This window comes from Xenopus tropicalis, chromosome 1 (assembly GCF_000004195.4).
Source record: "Xenopus tropicalis strain Nigerian chromosome 1, UCB_Xtro_10.0, whole genome shotgun sequence".
In the NCBI taxonomy this organism is placed as follows: Eukaryota; Metazoa; Chordata; class Amphibia; order Anura; family Pipidae; genus Xenopus; species Xenopus tropicalis.
In genome coordinates, this window is record NC_030677.2 from 140,683,923 (window position 1) to 140,711,811 (window position 27,889).

The following is a 27,889-nucleotide window of genomic DNA, read 5'->3' on the forward strand; positions in this document are numbered from 1 at the left end:
TCAACCCAACTTAACTATGTAACTATGTAAAGGCAATTAAAGAAAATAATGTCCTAAAATAAAGTACATAAAACTCTTTTTTTTTTATAAAACTGTTTTTATCAACATGTATACAAAAGCAAGCCTGAATTTGAACATGGTCCATAGCATTGAAAATTGCAAGCTAGGAGCTCTAACCCCTACACCAGGGGAAATGTCCTTGAATTGGGTGTGTTAAAAGTATATTTTCTGGTGACCTAAAGTCCAGATGATCACATGACGGTGATATCACAGATCTTCCTTTCCACACTACGGACGAGCATTCACCCTGTCACAATGGGAAACATTTTTTTTCCTAAACAAAAACCAGTCATTGCATAAGGGAAAGGAGCTTTTCTAACAAGGTAGGCACTTTATATGTTACTTCAGAGTTTAAAAATGCCTTAACCACAATATAAGGCAAAATGTCTGAATTAAATCCTTGTATGATGGGAGAGATTAGATGGGTGTACAGTACAAGCAGCTAGGTGCCATTATCTAATAAGCTCTGGGGTGATACAGTTTAGATGTACACATTGGCAAATACAGTTATATACATTAAAGTAACATGATTACTAATTTATCCATAGTCCAGATAACAGTTCAAACAATTCAAAGGATGGTTTATTCAATAAGAACCATATAATATAACCATACAAGCAATAGTTTCAGTTACCACTCTGTTCCAGGGTTTCAGTTACTATTTCAGTTTAAAGGGTACTTTTTAAAGAGCAATTTTTTTGCTTTTTAAATTAGCTTTTTAAATTTCCAGTTTTTCAATATACTGTATCACCACAAGTTTACAAGCCATGAAAAAAATGAGTTTATATTTTTTGAATGAAGAGATAGGGTTTTTAAGTTATTCTTTGTTTAATTGGAAGCCATGATAAGGACTTCAGCAGGGGAGGGGTCTGTACTTTCTTTATGAGAGCAGTATGTAATACAGACTGTAGTGGCGGAGAGGCCAGTTAGTAGTAGGTTACAGTAGTCTAGTTGGGGTAGGATGAGAGTATGCACGAGTGTCTTAGCTGTTACAGTTGAAAGAAAGGGACTGATAATATTTAACTCTTTTACTGCCAAGCACGTATGGCATACGTGATGGCAGTAAAAGGGCTTAAACGCCAACGACGTGTCTCATACGTCGTTGGCGTTTAAGCGCTGCCCTCTGCAGCGGCGGCATGTGCCGCCGCTGCAGAGGGCTTCTAACAATGACAGCCCCCCTGGGCAATGTGCCAGGGGGGCTGTCATCAGGGTCCTGCGAGCCGATCGCTCGCAGGACCCTCCAGGAAGCAGCAGATGCGATCGCATCGCATCTGCTGCTTCCTGCTTCCTCCCTCTCCCCCAGCGCCGGCCCAAATGAGGAAGGAGGCGATCGGTCTTCAGGAACAGGTAAGGACTTTTTTTTTTTATTGCATTTACACACTTTTACACACTTATACACACATTTACATACATTTATACACACTTACATACATTTACACACACTTACAGCACACATTTTAGCATTTTTTTATTTTTTATTTTTTTTTTTTTTTTTTTTCATTTTTCACACTTTTATACACTTATTTACACTCATATACACACTTACACACTATCACACAACTTTTACACATGTACACACATGTATACACAAACACTTTGGGTTTTTTTTGTTTTGCTTTTTTTTTTTTTTTTTTTTCATTTTACCACTTTGTTTTTATTTTCTTTTACCTAAAAACTGTTTATTTTGACAGCGTAACTATTGGATCAGATATTCTGGCCACTAATTACACTGTCATGTAACTTATTTTGTTGTTTCACTGATTTGCACAATTTTTGTGGTTTTATCACATTTTATCCCTATATAAGTGTTCCTGATCTGTTTTTAGCGTAGCTTTGCCAGGTGTAACTTTGGTGTACAAAAATAACTTTACCTATTTTGAATTCATCAGAATGTGTACTTTCCAAAAATATATGGTTTTCTGGGGGTCACTGTATAGTTAGGGGGGGTTACTGCACATAATACACTGACAGGGGGCTCTGTGTGCAAAAGCTGAGCTGGCAGGCGAGAAATCCTTATGCGCTATTTTCATTTTGGGTTCAGTACATACCGCAGACTTTGGTATATCTATGCATATTGGGCATCAATCTGTTCAGTAGACCTCTGGTGTTCCTATTTGGGGTGACTTGCCTTTGTACGCAAGAAATTGTGTGAGATAAATGCGGCAAATTGCAACATTTTTAGGCGATTTTCTGAAATCTCATAAAAACCGATAACTTTAGGAAAGCTTTGCGGCTTGGTACTTTGGTGTAGAAAGGACTCTTTACCCTTGTTGGATTTGTCAGAATGTGTACTTTCCAAAAATATATGGTTTTGTGGGGGTCTCTGTATAGTTAGGGGAAGTTTTGGCACATAATACACTGACAGGGGGCTCTGTGTGCAAAAGCTGAGCTGGCAGGCGAGAAATCCTTATGCGCTATTTTCATTTAGGGTTCAGTACATACTGCAGACTTTGGTATATCTATGCATATTGGGCATCAAACTGTTCAGTAGGCCTCTGGTGTTCCTATTTGGGGTGACTTGCCTTTGTACGCAAGAAATTGTGTGAGATAAATGCGACAAATTGCAACATTTTTAGGCAATTTTCTGAAATGTCATAAAAACCAATAACTTTAGGAAAGCTCTGCAGATTGGTACTTTGGTGTAGAAAGGACTCTTTACCCTTGTTGGATTTGTCAGAATGTGTACTTTCCAAAAATATATGGTTTTGTGGGGGATCTGTATAGTTAGGGGAAGTTTTGGCACATAATACACGGACAGGGGGCTCTGTGTGCAAAAGCTGAGCTGGCAGGCGAGAAATCCTTATGCGCTATTTTCATTTAGGGTTCAGTACATACCGCAGACTTTGGTATATCTATGCATATTGGGCATCAAACTGTTCAGTAGGCCTCTGGTGTTCCTATTTGGGGTGACTTGCCTTTGTACGCAAGAAATTGTGTGAGATAAATGCGGCAAATTGCAACATTTTTAGGCGATTTTCTGAAATGTCATAAAAACCGATAACTTTAGGAAAGCTTTGCGGCTTGGTACTTTGGTGTAGAAAGGACTCTTTACCTTTGTTGGATTTGTCAGAATGTGTACTTTCCAAAAATATATGGTTTTGTGGGGGTCTCTGTATAGTTAGGGGAAGTTTTGGCACATAATACACTGACAGGGGGCTCTGTGTGCAAAAGCTGAGCTGGCAGGCGAGAAATCCTTATGCGCTATTTTCATTTAGGGTTCAGTACATACCGCAGACTTTGGTATATCTATGCATATTGGGCATCAAACTGTTCAGTAGGCCTCTGGTGTTCCTATTTGGGGTGACTTGCCTTTGTACGCAAGAAATTGTGTGAGATAAATGCGGCAAATTGCAACATTTTTAGGCGATTTTCTGAAATGTCATAAAAACCGATAACTTTAGGAAAGCTTTGCGGCTTGGTACTTTGGTGTAGAAAGGACTCTTTACCTTTGTTGGATTTGTCAGAATGTGTACTTTCCAAAAATATATGGTTTTGTGGGGGTCTCTGTATAGTTAGGGGAAGTTTTGGCACATAATACACTGACAGGGGGCTCTGTGTGCAAAAGCTGAGCTGGCAGGCGAGAAATCCTTATGCGCTATTTTCATTTAGGGTTCAGTACATACCGCAGACTTTGGTATATCTATGCATATTGGGCATCAAACTGTTCAGTAGACCTCTGGTGTTCCTTTTTGGGGTGATTTGTCTTTATCTGATCTTTATCAAGAAATTGTGAGAGATAAATGCGGCAAATTGCAACATTTTTATGCGATTTTCGAAAATGTCATATAAATCTGCAAACTTAGGAAAGCTTTACAGCTTGGTACTTTGTAGCAATAAGAAATATTTACCCATTATAGATTCGGGGGGATGTGTATTTTCCAAAAATATATGGCTTTCTGGGGTGAATGTACTTTTTTTGTAGCATTATCCCACATAAAGGATGTAAATGTGTTGATTTTGCAGGAGCTGAAATGATAGATCATATGGGGGTATGTTCCCATTGGGGCCCCTACATGCCACATACTTAGGTAAACCTATACATATTGGGCATCAAACTGTTCAGTGGACCCCTGGCGTTCATATTTAGGGTGTTTTATCTTGGTACCTAACACTATGTGGGAGATAAGATGCTGCAAAGTGGAAGCTTTGAGGGGATTTTTGGAAATGTCATCAAAATTGCTAACTTTAGAAAAGCTGTGCGGCTTGGTACTTTGGAGTAGAAAGACATGGGTACCCATTTTAGATTCGGGGGAATGTGTACTTTCCAAAAATATATGGCTTTCTGGGGTGAGCGTACTTTTTTGTAGCTTTATCTCACATATAATGATGTAAATGTGTTGATTTTGCAGGAGCTGAAATGACAGAAATGACAGTATATATGGGGGTATGTTCACATTCGGGCCCCTACATGCCACATACTTGGGTAAACCTATACATATTGGGCATCAAACTGTTCAGTGGACCCCTGGTGTTCAAATTCAGGGTGTTTTATCTTGGTACCTAATGCTATGTGGGAGATAAGATGCTTCAAAATGGAAGCTTTGAGGGGATTTTTGGAAATGTCATCAAAATTGCTAACTTTAGAAAAGCTGTGCGGCTTGGTACTTTGGAGTAGAAAGACATGGGTACCCATTTTAGATTCGGGGGAATGTGTACTTTCCAAAAATATATGGCTTTCTGGGGTGAGCGTACTTTTTTGTAGCTTTATCTCACATATAATGATGTAAATGTGTTGATTTTGCAGGAGCTGAAATGACAGAAATGACAGTATATATGGGGGTATGTTCACATTCGGGCCCCTACATGCCACATACTTGGGTAAACCTATACATATTGGGCATCAAACTGTTCAGTGGACCCCTGGTGTTCAAATTCAGGGTGTTTTATCTTGGTACCTAATGCTATGTGGGAGATAAGATGCTTCAAAATGGAAGCTTTGAGGGGATTTTTGGAAATGTCATCAAAATTGCTAACTTTAGAAAAGCTGTGCGGCTTGGTACTTTGGAGTAGAAAGACATGGGTACCCATTTTAGATTCGGGGGAATGTGTACTTTCCAAAAATATATGGCTTTCTGGGGTGAGCGTACTTTTTTGTAGCTTTATCTCACATATAATGATGTAAATGTGTTGATTTTGCAGGAGCTGAAATGACAGAAATGACAGTATATATGGGGGTATGTTCACATTCGGGCCCCTACATGCCACATACTTGGGTAAACCTATACATATTGGGCATCAAACTGTTCAGTGGACCCCTGGTGTTCAAATTCAGGGTGTTTTATCTTGGTACCTAATGCTATGTGGGAGATAAGATGCTTCAAAATGGAAGCTTTGAGGGGATTTTTGGAAATGTCATCAAAATTGCTAACTTTAGAAAAGCTGTGCGGCTTGGTACTTTGGAGTAGAAAGACATGGGTACCCATTTTAGATTCGGGGGAATGTGTACTTTCCAAAAATATATGGCTTTCTGGGGTGAGCGTACTTTTTTGTAGCTTTATCTCACATATAATGATGTAAATGTGTTGATTTTGCAGGAGCTGAAATGACAGAAATGACAGTATATATGGGGGTATGTTCACATTCGGGCCCCTACATGCCACATACTTGGGTAAACCTATACATATTGGGCATCAAACTGTTCAGTGGACCCCTGGTGTTCAAATTCAGGGTGTTTTATCTTGGTACCTAATGCTATGTGGGAGATAAGATGCTTCAAAGTGGAAGCTTTGAGGGGATTTTTGGAAATGTCATCAAAATTGCTAACTTTAGAAAAGCTGTGCGGCTTGGTACTTTGGAGTAGAAAGACATGGGTACCCATTTTAGATTCGGGGGAATGTGTACTTTCCAAAAATATATGACTTTCTGGGGTGAGCGTACTTTTTTGTAGCTTTATCCCACATATAATTATGTAAATGTGTTGATTTTGCAGGAGCTGAAATGACAGAAATGACAGTTCATATGGGGGTATGTTCACATTGGGGCCCCTACATGCCACATACTTAGGTAAACCTATACATATTGGGCATCAAACTGTTCAGTGGACCCCTGGCGTTCAAATTCAGGGTGTTTTATCTTGGTACCTAATGCTATGTGGGAGATAAGATGCTTCAAAGTGGAAGCTTTGAGGGGATTTTTGGAAATGTCATCAAAATTGCTAACTTTAGAAAAGCTGTGCGGCTTGGTACTTTGGAGTAGAAAGACATAGGTACCCATTTTAGATTCGGGGGAATGTGTACTTTCCAAAAATATATGACTTTCTGGGGTGAGCATCCTTTTTACTAGCTTTATCCCACATATAATGATGTAAATGTGTTGATTTTGCAGAAGCTGAAATGACAGAAATGACAGTATATATGGGGGTATGTTCACATTCGGGCCCCTACATGCCACATACTTGGGTAAACCTATACATATTGGGCATCAAACTGTTCAGTGGACCCCTGGTGTTCAAATTCAGGGTGTTTTATCTTGGTACCTAATGCTATGTGGGAGATAAGATGCTTCAAAATGGAAGCTTTGAGGGGATTTTTGGAAATGTCATCAAAATTGCTAACTTTAGAAAAGCTGTGCGGCTTGGTACTTTGGAGTAGAAAGACATGGGTACCCATTTTAGATTCGGGGGAATGTGTACTTTCCAAAAATATATGACTTTCTGGGGTGAGCGTACTTTTTTGTAGCTTTATCCCACATATAATAATGTAAATGTGTTGATTTTGCAGGAGCTGAAATGACAGAAATGACAGTTCATATGGGGGTATGTTCACATTGGGGCCCCTACATGCCACATACTTAGGTAAACCTATACATATTGGGCATCAAACTGTTCAGTGGACCCCTGGCGTTCAAATTCAGGGTGTTTTATCTTGGTACCTAATGCTATGTGGGAGATAAGATGCTTCAAAGTGGAAGCTTTGAGGGGATTTTTGGAAATGTCATCAAAATTGCTAACTTTAGAAAAGCTGTGCGGCTTGGTACTTTGGAGTAGAAAGACATGGGTACCCATTTTAGATTCGGGGGAATGTGTACTTTCCAAAAATATATGACTTTCTGGGGTGAGCGTACTTTTTACTAGCTTCATCCCACATATAATGATGTAAATGTGTTGATTTTGCAGAAGCTGAAATGACAGAAATGACAGTTCATATGGGGTATGTTCACATTGGGGCCCCTACATGCCACATACTTAGGTAAACCTATACATATTGGGCATCAAACTGTTCAGTGGACCCCAGGCATTCATATTTAGGGTGTTTTATTTGGTTACTTTATGACCTGTAGGAGATAAGATACTATAGACTAGAAGCTTTGAAGCGATTTTTAAAAAAAATCACAAATTTTGATAAAAACCAATAACTTTAGGAAAGCATTGCGACTTGATAGTTTGGAGTAGACAGACAGTTGTGCCTATTCTGTATTCCCCAGAATCAGTTCTTTCCAAAAATGTACAATTTTCTGGGATAAACCTTCTGTTAGTGGAATTTTGGCCTTGAAATCCAAAGTATGCAGTTTTTTTGGAGCAGTGCTTTGGGAATTTGGTAGTGTACTGCTGGGAGTTTTTGACCTATACAAGTGAGAAATCTCCATAAAACTATATATATTTGGTATTGGCACGTTCAGGAGACATGGGACTTTCCAAATCAGTTGTATATTCGTGCATAAAATAATTTTTGTTTCTAGTATGTGTGATTATATTATGGAAAATTTGATTTTTTTTGCATTTTTAGACATTTAGAAGCCTATATCTTGTTACAGAATTGGAATTACACAAAAATTCTACCATATTTTGAAAGCTTAGGTTGTTCTGAAAAAAACGATATATTGTTTTCCTTGGTAAACTAAAAGTCCCCCCGAGGAAAGGCCCCTAAAGTGAAACAGTGCAAAATGTTCAAAAACTGTCTGGCAATACAAGTTCCGCTTTGACCAAAATGGCTGGCAGTAAAAGGGTTAAAGCCAAATGAGAGGATGAGCCACAAACAAAATAAAGGGCAAGTCCTTAATAGCTCTGGAGCGTCAAGTTCTATGCATCATTACGGCACAATATAACAATTGCTAGGTAAATATATATGAATTCATTGCTTAGATGCAGTTAGCACCCATTAAAATACAGTAATTACTTTACACAGATGAAGAAACCTGTGCATGTGTGACTGTGGATGTGTGTCCAATGGGTAAGATCTTGACACATAATTAATAGTAAAAAAACATACAGGTAACATTTTGGGCCCTCCTGTGCCCTTTTCAAGCCTAAACAATAGTGACTGCAACACAAAGTTATAAAGCCAAAAAGTAGGTGGGGTAAAAAACCCAACCCTCAATTAGTCACATCACAGTGTTCCCCAAAGATTGGGTGTGAATATACAATATAATTCCCCGTGATAACAGATTTGCACTGTGTGCAGTGTAGGCAGTTGTGTGGATTTTTTTCTGACTCCCAATGTCTGCTTTGACCAGTTGATCTCTAAAGTTTCTGCCTCATATAAAGGCCATGATTGGTGCCTGTTGGAAGGCTAGTATATTTGTAACCAGTGCCAGTGTTTCCAAATGATATTACTTATTTTTCTAGCGGCTGTTGTGAATTTGCTCACAAAAAATTCAAGCTTCATTATCCCTTTTTTCCAGGGCTAGGTTTTCCCTATTCCCTATTTTAATCTTTTGTAATGGAAATACTTCTGGTCAGTACCCCATTAAGATAACCTCTCTTTATGGAACCTTTTAATTAATTCAGCTGCATGTTCAATAAAGGTATTTTCATCACTTAGGGGCTGATTTACTAATCCACGAATCCGAATGGGAAAAAATCGGATTGGAAACAAACATTTTGCGACTTTTTTGTATTTTTTGCGATTTTTACGTCACCGTCGCGACTTTTTCGTAGCCGCTACGACGTGCGCGAATTGTCGCAACGTTTTCATTGCCATTATGACTTTCGTGAATTGTTGCGACTTTTGCATAGCCATTATGACTTTCGTGAATTGTCGCGACTTTTGCATAGCTATTACGACTTTCACGAATTGTTGCGATTTTTCGTATTGAGCGCTCGAAAAATTCGCGACAATTCGCGAAAAAGTCGCAAAATACCGATCATTACGAAAAAACGCATTCGGACGCTTTTCGGACATTTGTGGATTAGTAAATGTGCCCCTTAGAATACATTTAAAACATGTGTATTGTGTCAAACGTAATGAGTTTTTTAAAGAACTTGGATGAAAACTCAGAAAGTCTGTAATTTTTTAAAATAAATCTGTTGAAAGGGTTTGACCCTCAAGCGTTAAGTGTACATCCAGAAATTTCAGTGTCCTAGTGTCATAGTTACAGGTACATTTTAAAGTACTTTCCATACTGTTCAAATACTGATGAAACTGGAGCAAACTGTCACATGCACAACCCCATAGTACCAAGAGATCATCTATGAAGTTAGTCTTCTTTGGACTATTTTACTTGTCACAACCTGCCTGCAGAGACTTAGTTACATTAACCTAAACTGGTATATCTGCATACCTCTACCAGGCTTAAAATTACGGGATGATCATGCACTGATGAGCCTCAGTAATTTCAATGCCAATTTATCTGTATCATATGCAAGACAAGAGTTTTCATTACAGGCATATTGTTACCCTTTTTTATGACATGCATTACTGAAATTACTCTACTTATTTACATCTCAGGATGAGGTTTTAAAATCAGTTTTCACTTCCTTCTGTCACTGTGTGTCTATCGCACAGTAATATGTCCCAGAGTCTTCACTTTTCATACTGGTCATTTCTAAGTAAATTTCGTTCTTTGAGGTGTCCCCGGTGAAAGTGACTCGACTTTGAAATGAGGGGGCTGGGTAAGAGCCCCTGTTGCTGCTCAAATACCCCATATCCACAAGCCCTTTGCCAGGAGCCTGCCAGATCCATCCCCAGGGTGCACTACTTACAGACACTGAGACTTTACAGGAAAGTTTTAGGGTTCCTGATGGATTCACAACTGCAGAGCCAGGTTGGTCCAAAGTAATCTGAGAGAGGGCACCTGAAAATAGAAGTGCAAAGACAGGTTAGACATAAACTACATATAATAGTGAGACAGAACAAAAGGTAACAGGGGGAGTTCCCTACATGACACAAGTTTAATCAGGATCAGAAGAGAAAAAAAATCCTTCATGTTGATGTCTCTGCTGGGCTGCTCTCTGTCCAATGCATTCAAAAATAAAAAACACTGCCTATTTACCAAGTGAAGCTGTGCTAATTTGCATAAAGGTAAATATATATATTAATATATTTATGAGCATATAAGGCATATACATTATATAGTTACAGTGGTGTGAAAAACTATTTGCCCCCTTCCTGATTTCTTATTCTTTTGCATGTTTGTCACACAAAATGTTTCTGATCATCAAACACATTTAACTATTAGTCAAAGATAACACAAGTAAACACAAAATGCAGGTTTTAAATGAGGGTTTTTATTATTTAGGGAGAAAAAAAATCCAAACCTACATGGCCCTGTGTGAAAAAGTAATTGCCCCCTGAACCTAATAACTGGTTGGGCCACCCTTAGCAGCAATAACTGCAATCAAGCGTTTGCGATAACTTGCAACGAGTCTTTTACAGCGCTCTGGAGGAATTTTGGCCCACTCATCTTTGCAGTATTGTTGTAATTCAGCTTTATTTGAGGGTTTTCTAGCATGAACCGCCTTTTTAAGGTCATGCCACAACATCTCAATAGGATTCAGGTCAGGACTTTGACTAGGCCACTCCAAAGTCTTCATTTTGTTTTTCTTCAGCCATTCAGAGGTGGATTTTCTGGTGTGTTTTGGGTCATTGTCCTGCTGCAGCACCCAAGATCGCTTCAGATCGCTTCAGAACAGATGGCCAGACATTCTCCTTCAGGATTTTTTGGTAGACAGTAGAATTCATGGTTCCATCTATCACAGCAAGCCTTCCAGGTCCTGAAGCAGCAAAACAACCCCAGACCATCACACTACCACCACCATATTTTACTGTTGGTATGATGTTCTTTTTCTGAAATGCTGTGTTACTTTTACGCCAGATGTAACGGGACATGCACCTTCCAAAAAGTTCAACTTTTGTCTCGTCGGTCCACAAGGTATTTTCTCAAAAGTCTTGGCAATCATTGAGATGTTTTTTAGCAAAATTGAGACGAGCCATAATGTTCTTTTTGCTTAAAAGTGGTTTGCGCCTTTTTTGCCCAGTGTCTTTCTTATGGTGGAGTCGTGAACACTGACCTTAATTGAGGCAAGTGAGGCCTGCAGTTCTTTAGATGTTGTCCTGGGGTCTTTTGTGGCCTCTCGGATGAGTTGTCTTTGCGCTCTTGGGGGAATTTTGGTCGGCCGGCCACTCCTGGGAAGGTTCACCACTGTTCCATGTTTTTGCCATTTGTGGATAATGGCTCTCACTGTGGTTCGCTGGAGTCCCAAAGCTTTAGAAATGGCTTTATAACCTTTACCAGACTGATAGATCTCAATTACTTTTGTTCTCATTTGTTCCTGAATTTCTTTGGATCTTGGCATGATGTCTAGCTTTTGAGGTGCTTTTGGTCTACTTCTCTGTGTCAGGTAGCTCCTATTTAAGTGATTTCTTGATTGAAACAGGTGTGGCAGTAATCAGGCCTGGGGGTGACTACAGAAATTGATATTGAAATTGAAAATTGAAATTGATAAACCACAGTTAAGTTATTTTTTAACAAGGGGGGCAATCACTTTTTCACACAGGGCCATGTAGATTTGGAGTTTTTTTTCTCCCTTAATAACGTAAACCTTCATTTAAAAACTGCATTTTGTGTTCAATTATGTTATCTTTGACTAATAGTTAACGGTTTTTGATGAGCAGAAACATTTAAGTGTGACAAACATGCAAAAGAATAAGAAATCAGGAAGGGGGCAAATAGTTTTTCACACCACTGTATAAGAGTCTTTACAGAGTCTTGTTAAATAAACTATTAGTCTAACTCATAAATGGAAATAGATGAGCTGCATGTTTATAGAAGCTTTACATCTCTGCTCAGATCTTTTTCACCAGGCAAGATTAGAAACACATCACTCAAGATGAAATCTAAAATATTGTAACATTTTATACTATATAATTTTATTTTAACTCCTACAGATACAAAGAACTCTTCACAATTAAACCATTTCCAGGCCCCAATAATGTCTTTATCTTAAATGATTTTGTATTATCTAGTATTTAGTACACATTCATGCAGCCCCAGTCACATCAGTCCCTGCCCCAGTTAAGCTTACAATCTAATGTCCCTATTACATTCACACACACTAGGGCGAATTTTATCAGAAGCCAATTTACCTGCCTTTATGTTTTGGGGTGTGGGAGGAAACCGGAGTACCCAGAAGAATCACACACAAACATGGGGGGAACATACATTAAACATTGATACCCATGCCATATAAGGTAGATGCACTTTATGTTTAGGAGAAACATTATCTCTTGCTGTTGAACATGTAAAGGAAGAGGAAGAGGGAAAGCAGAAGTTTCCTGAATTATATGGTTTCACAACTTTTTTTCTGCCAAATAGTATTAGAAAATTTAAAATGTGAAGTATAAACAGTTTGAGATTTCAGTAAGTGCAAAAACCACATAGAAATGTAATTGGCTGATTAAAACATATAAAGCAAACTTCAAAGACCATTGTTTTACCCACATTGCAGTGATACTTCCCTGAATTTGTGCTTTGTGGTGCAACTTGCATATTGCATATTATAAATGAAATTAAAATACTCAAACACTATGGGGCCCATTCACTTACTCACGAACCGGCCGAATGCGTCCGATTGCGTTTTTTTCGTAATGATCGGTATTTGGCGATTTTTTCGGAAAATTATCGTGACTTTTTCGTTGCCATCCGAATGTTGCGCAAAATCTGGCGATTTTTTTGTAGCGTTCGGATTCATACAAGCTTCAGTATGGTGACTTTTCTTGGGCCAGGTTGGAGCTGCAGGGTGCCATTGAGTCCTATGGGAGACTTTCCTTGGGCCGGGTTGGAGCTGCAGGGTGCCATTGAGTCCTATGGGAGACTTTCCTTGGGCCAGGTTGGAGCTGCAGAGTGCCATTGAGTCCTATGGGAGACTTTCCTTGGGCCAGGTTGGAGCTGCAGAGTGCCATTGAGCCCTATGGGAGACTTTCCTTGGGCCGGGTTGGAGCTGCAGAGTGCCATTGAGCCCTATGGGAGACTTTCCTTGGGCCAGGTTGGAGCTGCAGAGTGCCATTGAGCCCTATGGGAGGCTTTCCTTGGGCCAGGTTGGAGCTGCAGAGTGCCATTGAGCCCTATGGGAGACTTTCCTTGGGCCAGGTTGGAGCTGCAGAGTGCCATTGAGCCCTATGGGAGGCTTCCAAAATCATGCTAAGTCTGAAAGTTTCGGCCTCCGCTTACGAGCGCTCAATACGAAAAAGTCGCGACAAGATACGAGCGAATCGTAATGGCTACGAAAAACTCGCGTTTTTTCGCGAAAATCGTATTGGTAACGAAAAAGTCGCGACAATTTCGGAAAAGTCGTAAAGGCGCCGAAAAAATCGCAAAAAATACGAAAAACTCGCAAAATGTTCGTTTTCCAATCGGAATTTTTCCAATTCGGATTAGAATTCGTGTCTTAGTAAATCAGCCCCTATGATGTCAGTGTTTCTTCAGTGGCATTAGTGATATGCAAATGTTTTCACCAGGCATGAATTCGCTGCAAAATTCTGCATTTCGCGGTTGGCAAATTTTTTAGTGAAACTGGCGCAAAAATTCTCCATGTCACGAATTCGGCAAGTGAGGAAAAAGTACCAGGGCAAATTTGCTCATCACTAGTCCCCATTACTCACAGATAGGCTATTGGGTATCACAAGATGAGGCAGAGGTGGAAATATTGTGTGTATGCCTAAAGCTGGGCTGCCCTCATCTTGACTGTACTTGCATGTATTCCCAGCAACATGACAGTATCTCAATAGTTGGTACACCAAAATATAAAGAATTGTGGAATCTCTTCCAGGTTTCTTTGTTTTTATACACAACCCTTCAGGTTTGTGAAGTGAACAAAAAAAACAAAAACCCACAGATTTCCCACCTGTGTAACAGGTTGGTACTACAAGTCACCAGTTACTTACTGTATATAGTTATATATATATATATATAGCAAGAGAATGAGCTGCACACACCAGGACTTGGCAAAAATATAATAAGTTTATTTAAGAAAAGAGATCCAACGTTTCGAGCACTAACTGTGCTCTTCCTCAGGGAATATATATATCATTTAAAAACATTTAGATTAGATTAGAGCCCACATGCTGGTTTACCCTGGTAGATAGTGCCATGCTAAAATTACAAATAGTGATGAGCGAATTTTTTTACCAGGCATGGATTTGCAGCGAATTTCCACATTCCCACATTGGTGAATTGTTTTGCGAAAGTTCAGTGAAAATTTGCAGTGGAAAATTTTGTCACGTGGAATTTTTTTGTCGCGTGACAAATTGGGCGTGGTCGCGTCCCAAAAAGCGCAGACGACAAAAAAATAGCCGTGGCAACAAAAAAAGCACAGGCGACAAAAAAAAATAGCCACGGCGACAAAAATAGATGTAGGCGACAAAAAAGATGCAGGCAACAAAACAAAACGCGCAACAAATGCATTTTGCGAATCTTCTTGCTATTTCACAAATATTATGGCGAAGCAAAACGGGACAGATTCGCTCATCACTAATTACAAAGGACAGAAACCGCTCATGGTGATCAGACAGTAGGTTTGGTCCAATACAATGTAATGGTCCAGTCAAACTGCTGGAAGAGATATGAACACTGTGTGTGCTGTGTGCATAGTGCAGTTTTAGATGCAATTCTCCATGTTTTTTTTTTACACACAGGATGCAACATTTTTTCCCACAATATTTTCCTAATTGGGCTAGTGTGAAAATAACTGGGGGAGTGTACAATTGCCTATGATGCATTAAAGGAACACTTCAGTGTAAAAATAAAACTGGGTAAATAGATGGCGGAAAAAAAAAGGTATACAATATAGTTAGCCAAAAATGTAATCTATAAAGGCTGGATGGATGTCTAACATAATGTATGTATAACTTTATTTATAAAACGCTACAAGGATACGCATTGCTGTACAATCTTACAATAGACACAATTACACACAGGGAGGACAAGTGTTATAATAAATACAATAAATAAGTATAAATACACAGGGAATAGGTGCCATGTGGTATGGGACACAGTAGGAAGGAGGTCCCTGCCCCGTAGAGCTTACAGTCTAAGTGGTTGGGTAACATACAGGCACAAATTGGAAGGTAAGACTGTACTAGGTATAATGGCCAGAACACTACTTCCTCCTTTCAACTCTCTATAGATTACATTTAACTATATTGGAAATATTTTTTATTTTGCCCAGCCTATTTATTTACCTAGTTTTATTTTTACACTGAACTGTTCCTTTAAAGTGCACACAATAGAGCCTGTGGGCCCGATTCCCTAAAGTCCGAAATAAGGAGTGCTATTTATAGCATGCGTTAAAAATCTTATCACTTCTTATTTTTCACTCGATTCACTAAAAGGACACTTGTCATAATTAAGAAGCGATGTTCTTGGCGTTATTTATCTTACGATGACATATTTTCAAGCAATATATTACGCAGCACACAAGATATTACGCAGCGCGCGATATTTTATGCAGAGCGCAATATATTACGCACGTAACCATTACTTTCTGAAAACCACCATTTCCCTGAAAACTGGAGGATGCATCACTCTAGGGCCAACATATACTTGAAAAAATACGACTGCAAACTCCATGTTGTGTTGCCAATAGCTCACGAACCGCAATTTTCTTTAAGTACCGCCTGCCCCAAGTAGGGTTAATATTCACACAGATTAACACGATATTTTGCACGTTTAACGCTTCATATGTGTTTGTGAATCATGCGTTAGTACTATTTCTATTCGCTAATTAACGCAATGCGTTTTTTTTGTGCATGCGATATGCGGATTAACACATGCGAAATGACTTTGATGAATCGGTACTTAATTATCGCATGCTTTTTAATGAAAAAAACTATGCGATAAGCGTTATTGACCTTTAGTGAATCGGCCCCTGTGTGTTTTGCAACTGCACTCAAAATATCTGGAATGGGGACTGTGTCATTTCCTATTCCGGTGATCAAATGATATCTGTGTGTGATGATTTTGCTGTGCCTATTGATGCAGTGGTATGTAATTACTGTCAGGTTCAATGTGGTGGTAGCCCAGGGTTCCCCTGCATCAATAGATTCATCAGAACAGAATGATGGGGTGCAACGGTGCTTGGTACAAATACACACCAGTGTGGATACCTGCAACAAATATGCCAATTCTGGTTGCTTTCACAAATGAGCCCTATACTCCAATGACAGGCAGACATCAAGAGATATGAATGCCTGTTGTGAATAATTAGTCACTTTACTAGTAATGTATTCCTGCAAGTGTACACATTTTTAAAAATAAGGGTTTTCAATTACAAATATATGAGTTTCCAAGCCACCATACCAAATAAATATACACCTTATATGGCGGCCCCAATTATTTACCTCTGGTCATTTTTTATAGGCTGGCACCTTCCTGCTTAGTTGTATTTTTATGGGAAAAAATACATCCCACACAGAGGCCTATAGTGCGACCACTACACGATTAATTGTGTTAACATTATGGCTTGTATGTACATAATAAACTCTTATCATTTGGCTTTTCATGTGTGATCATTATGCCTATAATTTATTGCACCACACAGTAAGATAATTTTGTTTCTCAGCTATACTATTGTCAGTAAATCTGCTTCCATATCACACACTGCACTTCCTTTGCATAAGTGCATGTTAGTAAGGTTTTTGTAATATTCTGAATCACTGTGCTGTACCCGCTAGCGTCACACTGACTCAGACTGTGACAAAAACCTTTCCCTCATTTCAGATCCCTTATGTTCAATCATGTAATGCAATGATTTTATGGCTTCTGCTTTCCTTGAAACTCAAACAGTTCCTGCCCAGTGGTGCATAACCAGAACCTACTGGCTTTGGGCCACAATGTTTATACCATACTTGAAGGGTGAAAAAGAATGCTAGCAGTAAGATCCACAACTACTTTCTCTTAGAAATTATTATTATACAAGAACTATTACAACATTCACAAGACTTACCTACATTAAAGTTTGTGCAAATAATGAGCCCGATTCACTAAAGTCCGAAATAAGGAGTGCTATTTATAGCATGCGTTAAAAATCTTATCACTTCTTATTTTTCACTGGATTCACTAAAAGGACACTGTTCATAATTAAGAAGCGATGTTCTTGGCGTTATTTATCTTACGATGACATATTTTAATGAAAAAAACTATGCGATAAGCGTTATAGGGGCCGATTCACTAAAGGTCAATAACGCTTATCGCATAGTTTTTTTCATTAAAAAGCATGCGATAATTAAGTACCGATTCATCAAAGTCATTTCGCATGTGTTAATCCGCATATCGCATGCACAAAAAAAACACATTGCGTTAATTAGCGAATAGAAATAGTACTAACGCATGATTCACAAACACATATGAAGCGTTAAACGTGCAAAATATCGTGTTAATCTGTGTGAATATTAACCCTACTTGGGGCAGATGGTCCTTAAAGAAAATTGCGGTTCGTGAGCTATTGGCAACACAACATGGAGTTTGCAGTCGTATTTTTTCAAGTATATGTTGGCCCTAGAGTGATGCATCCTCCAGTTTTCAGGGAAATGGTGGTTTTCAGAAAGTAATGGTTACGTGCGTAATATCTTGTGCGCTGCGTAATATATTGCTTGAAAATATGTCCTCGTAAGATAAATAACGCCAAGAACATCGCTTCTTAATTATGACAAGTGTCCTTTTAGTGAATCGAGTGAAAAATAAGAAGTGATAAGATTTTTAACGCATGCTATAAATAGCACTCCTTATTTCGGACTTTAGTGAATCGGGCCCAATGTCTGTTATACATCAAACTGATATCCAACAATATCTCAAGTGTTCCACTGAACTGGCATTATTTTTTCCAGTCATCACCACAAACTGGCATTGTCCAAGTACCATATAATCTGAATGAATAGAAAACATTCAGTAACTTTGTTGTGGATAACACACCCCAAATCAGCATTATGAATAGAGTTATGAATTGACCCTTCTCTCTTCTGTTCATTCTACAGGTATTTATTCCAATTCCATCTCCATTGTGGCCTGCATTTTTGCCTTTTTATTGCTGCTTTATTTAATCCAATAATTTCCATTTCCAATATTGCATGTCCATTATTCTTGTGCTCCAACAATTTGTTGATTTTATGACCCCCATTGTAAACTCCTCAAAACAAACTTTGAAATGCATTTGTCGAGGCAACCACACGCCTTTTTTTACACGTACAACAAATTTTTTATGCATGCAACGCGTGAGACTTTTTTTTTTCATTCCAAATCACTTACCTGAAACCCCCAGCCTTTCAATCTCCTTTAAAGTCAATGGACGTGTTTTCCCTGTAAATTTCCGCCACAGTTTCACAAAACAATTTGCAAATGGTGAAATTTGAAAATTTGCTCTGGAACTGACTGAAATGTTTTATCTTGTGATTTTATGCATGTTTGTATGAATTGTGTAGTAAAGTGTGAGTTGACTAAAAGTCCTGCACCTGATTCAGCAAGTCCCCTCTATTTATAGACCCACAACCAACCCGCCCATCTCTGACATCACAAAAGGGGTGCACCTCTAAATTAAGGAAGCCAGAAGCCAGTCTAAGCTTGCCGGTGTGGAGACTGGAAGGAAGAGCTCAACCCAAATCCACCCATGACCTTCAGTGGGCCTGAACCCTCTTGACCTGAGGGTTTTGGCACAGCCCACACATCACTAGAATTGGGCTTTTTAGCAAAAAATATCCAGAGTCTGGAATGTTCATATGCCCTTTATTTTTGGTACAATTCTGTAGCTCATATTTTGGGCAACTGATGCTGTATTTAATCACATAACATTGTTAACATTGGTTTGCAATCTAATTATTTGTAGTGCATTAGACCACGGCACTATATCACAAATAAAATAAATAAAACACCGGAGTGTTGCATGTGGTCCTCAAAAAGCCCAATAGGAATTATTGACATTCACGTGGATATATTTTATCTTAGTAACCATCAGGTAAAAGGTACTGATTTATTATTACAGAGAAAAAGGAAATTGTTTGGATTAATGGGAATCTACAAAGTTTTCTGGATAATGGGTTTGCAGATAAATCCAGTACAATTTTCGGTGCAGGTCAGCATGTTTTAACCCATGATTCAAGAGTAATTGTTGACACACGTGGGTGATGCATCTGACTCAACAGAGGCTAATGCGTTAAAAACATGCGCAATTGCATGAGCACTTTGATGCAAATTCAACGCATTTAAATCAATTAAGAATTAGGATTAGAGCTGATGGAGCATTTCAGACAGCAGACAGCCATTTGCAGACAGCCAAGAAGAAATTAGAGGGAACATTTCCCAGGAGCCTGCCAGATCCATGCCCAGTGCTCACTACTTACAGACACTGAGACTTTACAGGAAAGTTTTAGGGTTCCTGATGGATTCACAACTGCAGAGCCAGGTTGGTCCAAAGTAATCTGACAGATGACACTTAGGGGCATGAAGGGACATAGTTATGTATAAATAGAACAGAAATTTACCTTGTAAAGAGTCTCAGTTACCTAATTTTTAAATGTTATGTGGGCAAGAAAGGCCAAGATGATGCTAGTTACTTATACTGCTGGACTGATGCATCAATGTATGTACATCACTATTATAAATATAGTGCCGCCATCTATCTCAGTATACAGAATAAGGCAGTGGTTCCCCCCAGTGGTTCAAGTCGTTTTACCTCTTGATTCCCAAACAGTTGATTATTCACTTAAAAAGACAAGATTAACTAGGGGGTGCCTATAGGTTGGCCACCCCCCTCCTCCCAGTAAATTCAGCCACTCATTTTTTTTTTTCCAGGGCCGTTGCTCCTTTCTTCACTCCCAGGCAATGCTACGCAGACTTAGAAATGTTGGTGAATTAAATGTTGGCAAGTAAAATTTTCAGATTTAACTGTCCGTTAAACAAACCTTATGGCATTTAAATGATGACAAAAGTGCCTAGACACCATGCAAAGAATTAAAATAATTTTAATGCTCATAATAACAATATTTCTGACTATATTTTACAAAAGTTTAGATAAATTTGCACTTTGCTCGCTGCACTTGCAGACACAAACAGGCACTCATACACTGTAAGAATATTACTTGAGAAAGTATTTAGCCGGCAGTGTTACAACAAAAAATAATTACACATTTAGATATAAAATCCAGTAATTATGTTGGGTTGAAAAACTGTTCTCCGACTTCAGCTTATTCTTCTGCTTTTTCTTCTTATTCTTCATTCAGTTACCCCGAATGAAACAGCGACATTTGTTGAATGACCCCAAAGTGGGAGGGGCCAACAACAGCCAACCAAATTTCACCCATTGACTTTTATGGGGAAATTGAAACTGCTGCCAATCTTACAGCTTTGAGGCGACACCCCCCAAACTTGAATCACATAGTCATGGGGTCAGCCTGAATGAAAATATGATGATTGCTGGATGCCCAAAAGTGGGCGGAGCTGTGAACAGCCAATCAGATTTTACCTATTGATTTGGCGGAAATTCAACCTGCTGCCATTCTCACAGTAATAACACCAGGGTCCCCAAACTTTTCACAGTTGGTCACTAGAGGACTGCAGTTTTAGGTTTGAAAAGTGGGCAGAGTCACCGAATAGCCAATCAGATTTCACCTATTGATTTTTATTAGTTTGATAGTTAGTCAACTTGCTGCCATTCTCACAGTAATAACACCAGGGTTCCCAAACTTTGCACAGTCACTAGGTGACTACACATTCACGGGGTTTTTTTTAAGTGGGCAGAGCCACCAACAGCCAATCAGATTTTACCTATTGACTTTCAAAGGGGAAATTCAACCTGCTGCTATTCTCACAGTATTAACACCAGGGTCCCCAAACTTTTCACAGTTGGTCAATAGGAGACTGCAGTTTTAGTTTTAAAAAGTGGGTGGAGACACCAACAGCCAATCAGATGTAAAATCTGATTGGCTGTTGGTGGCTCCACCCACTTTTAAAAACTAAAACTGCAGTCTCCTATTGACCAGCTGTGAAAAGTCACTAGAGGCCTTTTTGGTTTGATGCCAGGGTTCCCAAACTTTGCACAATCAGTCACTGGGTGACTACGTATTCAGGTTTTTTTCAAGTGGGCAGAACCACCAACAGCCAATCAGATTTTACCTATTGACTTTTAATGGGGAAATTCAACCAGCTGCCATTCTCCCAGTATTAACACCAGGGTTCCCGAACTCTTCACAGTTGGTCACTAGGGGGCTGCAGTTTTAGGTTTGAAAAGTGGGCAGAGCCACCAGAAGCCAATCATATTTCACCTATTGATATTTATTGGTTTGATGCCAGAGTTCCCAAACTTTGCACAGTCAGTCACTGGGTGACTACACATTCACAGTTTGTTTGGTTTTTAAAGTGGGTGGAGCCACCAACAGCCAATCAGATTTTACCTATTGACTTTCAATGGGGAAATTCAACCTGCTGCCATTCTCACATTATTATTACCAGTGTCCCCAAACTTTTCACAGTTGGTCAATAGGAGTGAACAGTGGGTGGAGTCACCAACAGTCAATCAGATTTTTCCTATTGAATTTTAATGACCTGCTGCCATTCTTACAGTATTATCACCAGGGTTCCCAAACTTTTCACAGTTGGTTACTAGAGGACTGCAGTTTTAGCTTTGAAAAAGTGGGCGGAGCCACCAACTGCCAATCAGATCTCACTCGTTGACTTCCAGTGGGGAAATTTAAATTGCTGCCATTCAAACACTATTAAAACCAGGGTCCCCAAACTTTGCACAGTGGTTTTTACTATATAACAAAAATCCAGCTGTAATGTATTAGTCCTGTAGGGTGATTTTTATTTAGCTTTCTATAACTTTTCTGAATACATTTCCCACTGTTTCTGTTAAAATAATAGCCAAACCTTTGAAGTATGTTTTAGTTAATAGGCTATATAATTTTATAGTTCTTTTTCATATTACAAGGTGCCACTTCTTCAGTACAAACAAATCCAACCAAGATTTGTAAAGGACAAGCTTCATTCCCTTGCTCTTTCCAGAAATATCTCTAATTCTATAAGTAAGTTTGTGTTTTTGTTTGTATGTGGCTTTGCTCTTTATGCATTCAGATTTAGGGGCAGATTTATTAAAGTTTGAGATTACCTCAACACAGTTAAATTCCACCATTCTAAATTGATTCAGAAAGTGGTGGAATTTTACCGAGGTGAGGTCTAATTTCATATTTTGATAAATCTGCCTCATAGTGTTAACAACTACAACAAAAATTCTCAGGGACCATCCACACATCCATGAGGCTGTCAACAGTATTTTTTATTCTAAAAAGAAAGGGAACATTTGGACAATGACTGTATATCTCAGATTCTTATCTAACATATCAATTACTTAGGTATGGAATGCAACTAACCAGCCCAATATCCTTATGATCAATTAGAATTCAGCATTCTATTGCATATAACCAAATGGAACAAAACATTCATGTATTTGTTTTTAAAAATACTGAACTTCAATCTGCCTTCTGTTTACCCCATTCATGGGGCCCCTGCAGGTCTCTACCCTCTAAAAAAAGAGCACAGGGACTCACAGCAATTGTGGGGAAAAGAAAGGCTATGTGCAAAGTGCAAAAAAAGTCCGGTTTTAGCACTTTGGTCACTGCCTTCCTAAAAGCAAATTACACCTGTTGTATGAGTAGTCTGCTCTCCCTCAGCTATGGCAGTGTAAGGTGCAAAGATCATGTGAGCGCATCTATCCTGGCTGGCCTTCGGCATCACTGGCGTCATGGCTGATGCTTCTGCATGCTTGCATGATGGGAGAGGTAAAGGGGGCCGATGGATGGCAGTTAAGAGGGGGAGTCTGTTGTAGGAAGTGGGGTTTAGTTCTTCTTTAAGCAACAGAGAGACTTTGCAGGATGATTAATACTAGATAAAAACAGATTCTGAGAATATAGAAAAAGAAGTGTTTAACAATTATAATAGCATTTGTTCAGCAGGAAACATTTTTGTAAATACCATGAGTCTTTTTTGTCACTCTATTAAAAATAGAAACAAAGAAAAGAAACATTGTCTAAGAAAGATTTTTCAAATATAACCAAGGCTATACTGTATATTTGCTTGTAATTCAACTACTTTTTTGATCTCTCTTTCTAGATGAATATGTTATACAAGAACTATAACAAAATTCACATAACTTTCAGCCTTACCTACATGAGAGTTTCTGCAAATATTGTCTGTTGTACATCAAACTGATATCCAGCAATATCGCAAGTTTCCCACTGATGAACTGGTATTATTTGTTTCACACTATGAAATGACCGAAGTATTCAGCAAATTGCCATTCTCCAACTTCTATATAATCTAAATGTATAGAAAACATTCTGTAACTTTTTTGCAGACAACACACCCTGAATCAGCATTAACATATAAATGCAAATAAAGAAAAGCTGAAAGTTTGTAGCCCTTATTAGACCTCTGTTGCTTTCTGAATACACTGAGCAGCCCTGTAAAGATTCCCACAAGAAGAAAGACATTTCTTGTCTGTATCTTGTTGCTTTCTTTTCATTTAACTTATCTTTCTTGTTGTGAGTGGGCAGTGATGTTTTAGTGTAACTAATGGCAAGTCTGGATGTAGGATAACAAACTGAAATACCAACCAACATTACATCAATAACCAGCACCCTCCTTGATGTGGATTTTTTTTATATCAAGTGTATGGACAGATATTGGTTGGGCAGACTAGATTTCTGGCTGCAAAAACGCAGACAAATAAGCTACAGATTAGATATGGAGTGACCAAAGTTGGCAGCTAATGTCAGCCAGAGTATGGCCAATTTGAAAGTACAATTTTGCACTGAATTCTCTGCATAAACAAACAGAGTTTCCAGTAGAAATATGCACACTTAGGGGCTATTTATTATGCTGTGTAAAACAAAATTTGCTAAAAAAACGGTGTAAAAAGCAGTGTAAACTAATCAGAGGAATTTGCTGCCCAAACGCCAGATTCTACATTAGTTCCAGCGGAAGAAAAATGCATAAAACATTAGGCTGATTTTAGGCCTTTATTTATAAGGAGAAGCCTGGTGATGTTTGGCGAATTTAGTTGCCCTTCTTTACACAGCATAATAAATCTACCCCAATACTTCATCCAGTCGAAACTTGGAAATTCTCAGTAACATCCATAAGAAAAAAACACTCCCAGCATTACAATTACAGAAGAATCCTGATTTTATGTTGGCCAGGGGACCGAATCAAAGCAGTGCAAAATCCAGAAAAAAAGCAGTTTGCCTCTTTGTAAAGAAAACAGTGTAAATTTAGAGAATAAAACACAGTGACTACAGGTATAACCATATGTATTACATTTACATTGCACCAACAGAAAAAAAGAACAGAGAAGAGCAATTGTAATGCAACATTGTGACACTTTAAATTTTCTGTAAGAAGCAGCAGCCATTACGGTGTGGATGAAGGAGTTCGCTGGAGCTTCACCAGATACCAAAAAAGTCTCCAATTTTGAGGAACACTTGTTAACCCACACTGTTGTAACCACTAACAACTAATACAGGGAAAAGTTCCATCGACAGATACAGGTATGGGATCCATTATCTGGAAACCCGTTATACAGAAAGTTCCCAATTATCCCATCTCCCATAGATTTCATTATGAACAAATAATTCTAACTTTTAAAAATGATTCCTTTTTTCTCTGTTATTATAAATTCTGGTAGGTAATGGTAACAAAGCTATAGTTAACCCTTATTGGAGGCAAAACTATCTTATAAGGTTTAATCAATGTTAAATTATTTTTTAGTACACTTAGGGGCTGATTTACTAACCCACGAATCCGACCCGAATTGGAAAAGTTCCGACTTGAAAACGAACATTTTGCGACTTTTTCGTATGTTTTGCGATTTTTTCGGTTTCTTTACGAATTTTTCGTTACCAATACGATTTTTGCGTAAAAACGCGAGTTTTTCGTATCCATTACGAAAGTTGCGTAAAAAGTTGCGCTTTTTTCGTAGCGTTAAAACTTACGCGAAAAGTTGCGCATTTTTCGTAGTGTTAAAACTTAAAAGGTGCAAAGTTTCGCGTAAGTTTTAACGCTACGAAAAAAGCGCAACTTTTTGCGCAAGTTTTAACGCTACGAAAAATCGCCAGATTTTACGCAACTTTCGTAATGGCTACGAAAAACTCGCGTTTTTACACAAAAATCGTATATGTAACGAAAAATTCGTAAAGAATCCGAAAAAATTGCAAAAAATACGAAAAAATCGCAAAATACCGATCATTACGAAAAAAACGCAATCGGACTCATTTCGACCCGTTCGTGGGTAAGTAAATCAGCCCCTTAGGGGCACATTTACTAACCCATGAACGGGCCGAATGCGTCCGATTGCGTTTTTTTCGTAATGATTGGTATTTTGCGATTTTTCGGAAAATTGTCGCAACTTTTTCGTAGCCATTCCGAAAGTTGCGCAAAATGTTGCGATTTTTTCGTAGCGTTAAAACTTGCGCGAAAAGTCGCGCCTTTTTCGTAGCCATTCCGAAAGTTGCGCAAAATCTGGCGATTTTTTCATAGCATTAAAACTTGCGCGAAAAGTCACGCCTTTTAAGTTTTAACGCTACGAAAAAAATCGCCAGATTTTGCGGAACTTTCGTAATGGCTACGAAAAACTCGCGTTTTTTCACGTAAATCGTATTGGTAACGAAAAAGTCACGACAATTTCCGAAAATTTGTAAAGGCGCCGAAAAAATCGCAAAAAATATGAAAAAGTCGCAAAATGTTCGTTTTCCAATCGGAATTTTTCCAATTCGGATTCGTGGGTTAGTAAATGTGCCCCTTAAGGTACGGAAATCCAAATTATGGAAAGACCCCTTATTGGAAAAACAGGTTCCATACCTGTAATAAACATTAGAGCTTGTTTACAAACACATGTGAAAAGTGCGAGCCACAAGAACTGGAGCATAATAACAGATGCCCAAAACAAAAAGTAGTAACTATCTTATTCTTTGCAGGATATTGGACCACTGAACTATATAACAAATAAAATAAATAGAACACGTCGTCCCCAAAACAACAATAGGAATTATTGCCACTAACGTAATTATTTTAGCTTAGTTATCATCAGGTCAAAAGTACTGATTAATTAATACAGAGAAAAAGGAAATTGTTTGGATAAATGGAAATCTACAAATGTTTCTGGATAATGGGTTTGTCCATAAGCCCTATTTTTATGTTCTGCGTTTCAGCAACCACTCTTCTCATCTCAGGATGAGGTTTTAAAATCAGTTTTCACTTCCTTCTGTCACTGTGTATCTTGCACAGTAATATGTCCCAGAGTCTTCGCTTTTCATACTGGTCATTTGTAAGTAAATTTCGTTCTTTGAGGTGTCCCTGGTGTAAGTGACTCGACTTTGAAATGAGGAGGCTGGGTTAGAGCTCCCGCTGCTGCCTAAATACCCCATATACACCAGTCCTTTCCCAGGAGCCTGCCAGATCCATGCCCAGGGTGCACTACTTACAGACACTGAGACTTTACAGGAAAGTTTAAGGGTTCCTGATGGATTCACAACTGCAGAGCCAGGTTGGTCCAAAGTAATCTGACAGATGACACCTAGAATTAGAAGTGCAAATGCATGTTAGCCATAAGCTATATGGTATAAAAAAATAGTAGATTAAATTGGGGGAGAGGGTTCCCTACATGAAACAAGTTTCATCAGGATCAGAAGAGAAAATATATCCTTCATGGTGATTTCTGTGCTGAGTAGCTCTCTGGGTTGCACATTCAGATATAAAGGCGCCTGCCCTTTTTACCAATGAGAAGCTGTACTAATTTGCATAAAGGGAAATAGCTGTGTATAAATAGAACCGAAAACAGAAATCCACCTTGTAAAGAGTCTCAGCTACTTCATTTTTAAATGTTATGTGGGCAAGAAAGGCCACAATGATGCTAGTTACTTATACTGCTGGACTAATGCATCAATGTATGTACATCACTATTATAAATATAGTGCCACCATCTATCTCAGTATACAGAGTAAGGCGGTGCCCCCCCCTCATTGGTACAAGTAGTTTATCTCATGATATACAAACAGTTGAATAATCACTTAAAAAGACAAAATAACCTGGGGGTGCTAATAGGTTGGACACCCCCCCCCCCAGCTTAATACTCATAATAATAATATTTATGACCATAACTAAATTTGCCAGTGCAGTCCAAGAAGAGCGTTTTGTATATTTATATGAAAGGTAACACAATAAAGATGCACTGTAAATAGATTGCTTAACAGTAAAGAGTGAACTGCAAAAATATAATAGAAATACATGTCAAATACTAAGAAAACACATGGGGGTTGATTCACTAAAGTGCGATAAATTTTAATGGGGAAATCCAACCTGCTGCCATTCTCACAGTATTATCACCAGGGTCCCCAAACTTTTCACAGTTGGTCACTAGGGGACTGCAGTTTTAGCTTTGAAAAAGTGGGCAGAGCCACCAACCGCCGATCAGATGTCACTCGTTGACTTTCAGTGGGGAAATTTAAATTGCTGCCATTCAGACACTATTAAAACCAGGGTCCCCAAACTTTGCACAGTGGTTTTTACTATATAACAAAAATCCAGCTGTAATGTATCAGTCCTGTAGGGGGTGGGTGATTTTTATTTAGCTTTCTAT

General features: G+C 38.7%; 1 protein-coding gene and 1 gene segment (V, D, J or C); both read right to left on the reverse strand.

Moving 5' to 3' along the window:
- LOC548369 (uncharacterized loc548369) overlaps nucleotides 1-27,889 on the reverse strand; it is a 95,394-nt gene that overhangs the window by 43,995 nt on the left and 23,510 nt on the right.
- Nucleotides 26,428-27,067, reverse strand: LOC116406688. The segment is given in 2 exon segments: nucleotides 26,428-26,827; nucleotides 26,915-27,067. Coding segments are annotated over 2 exon segments (375 nt in total).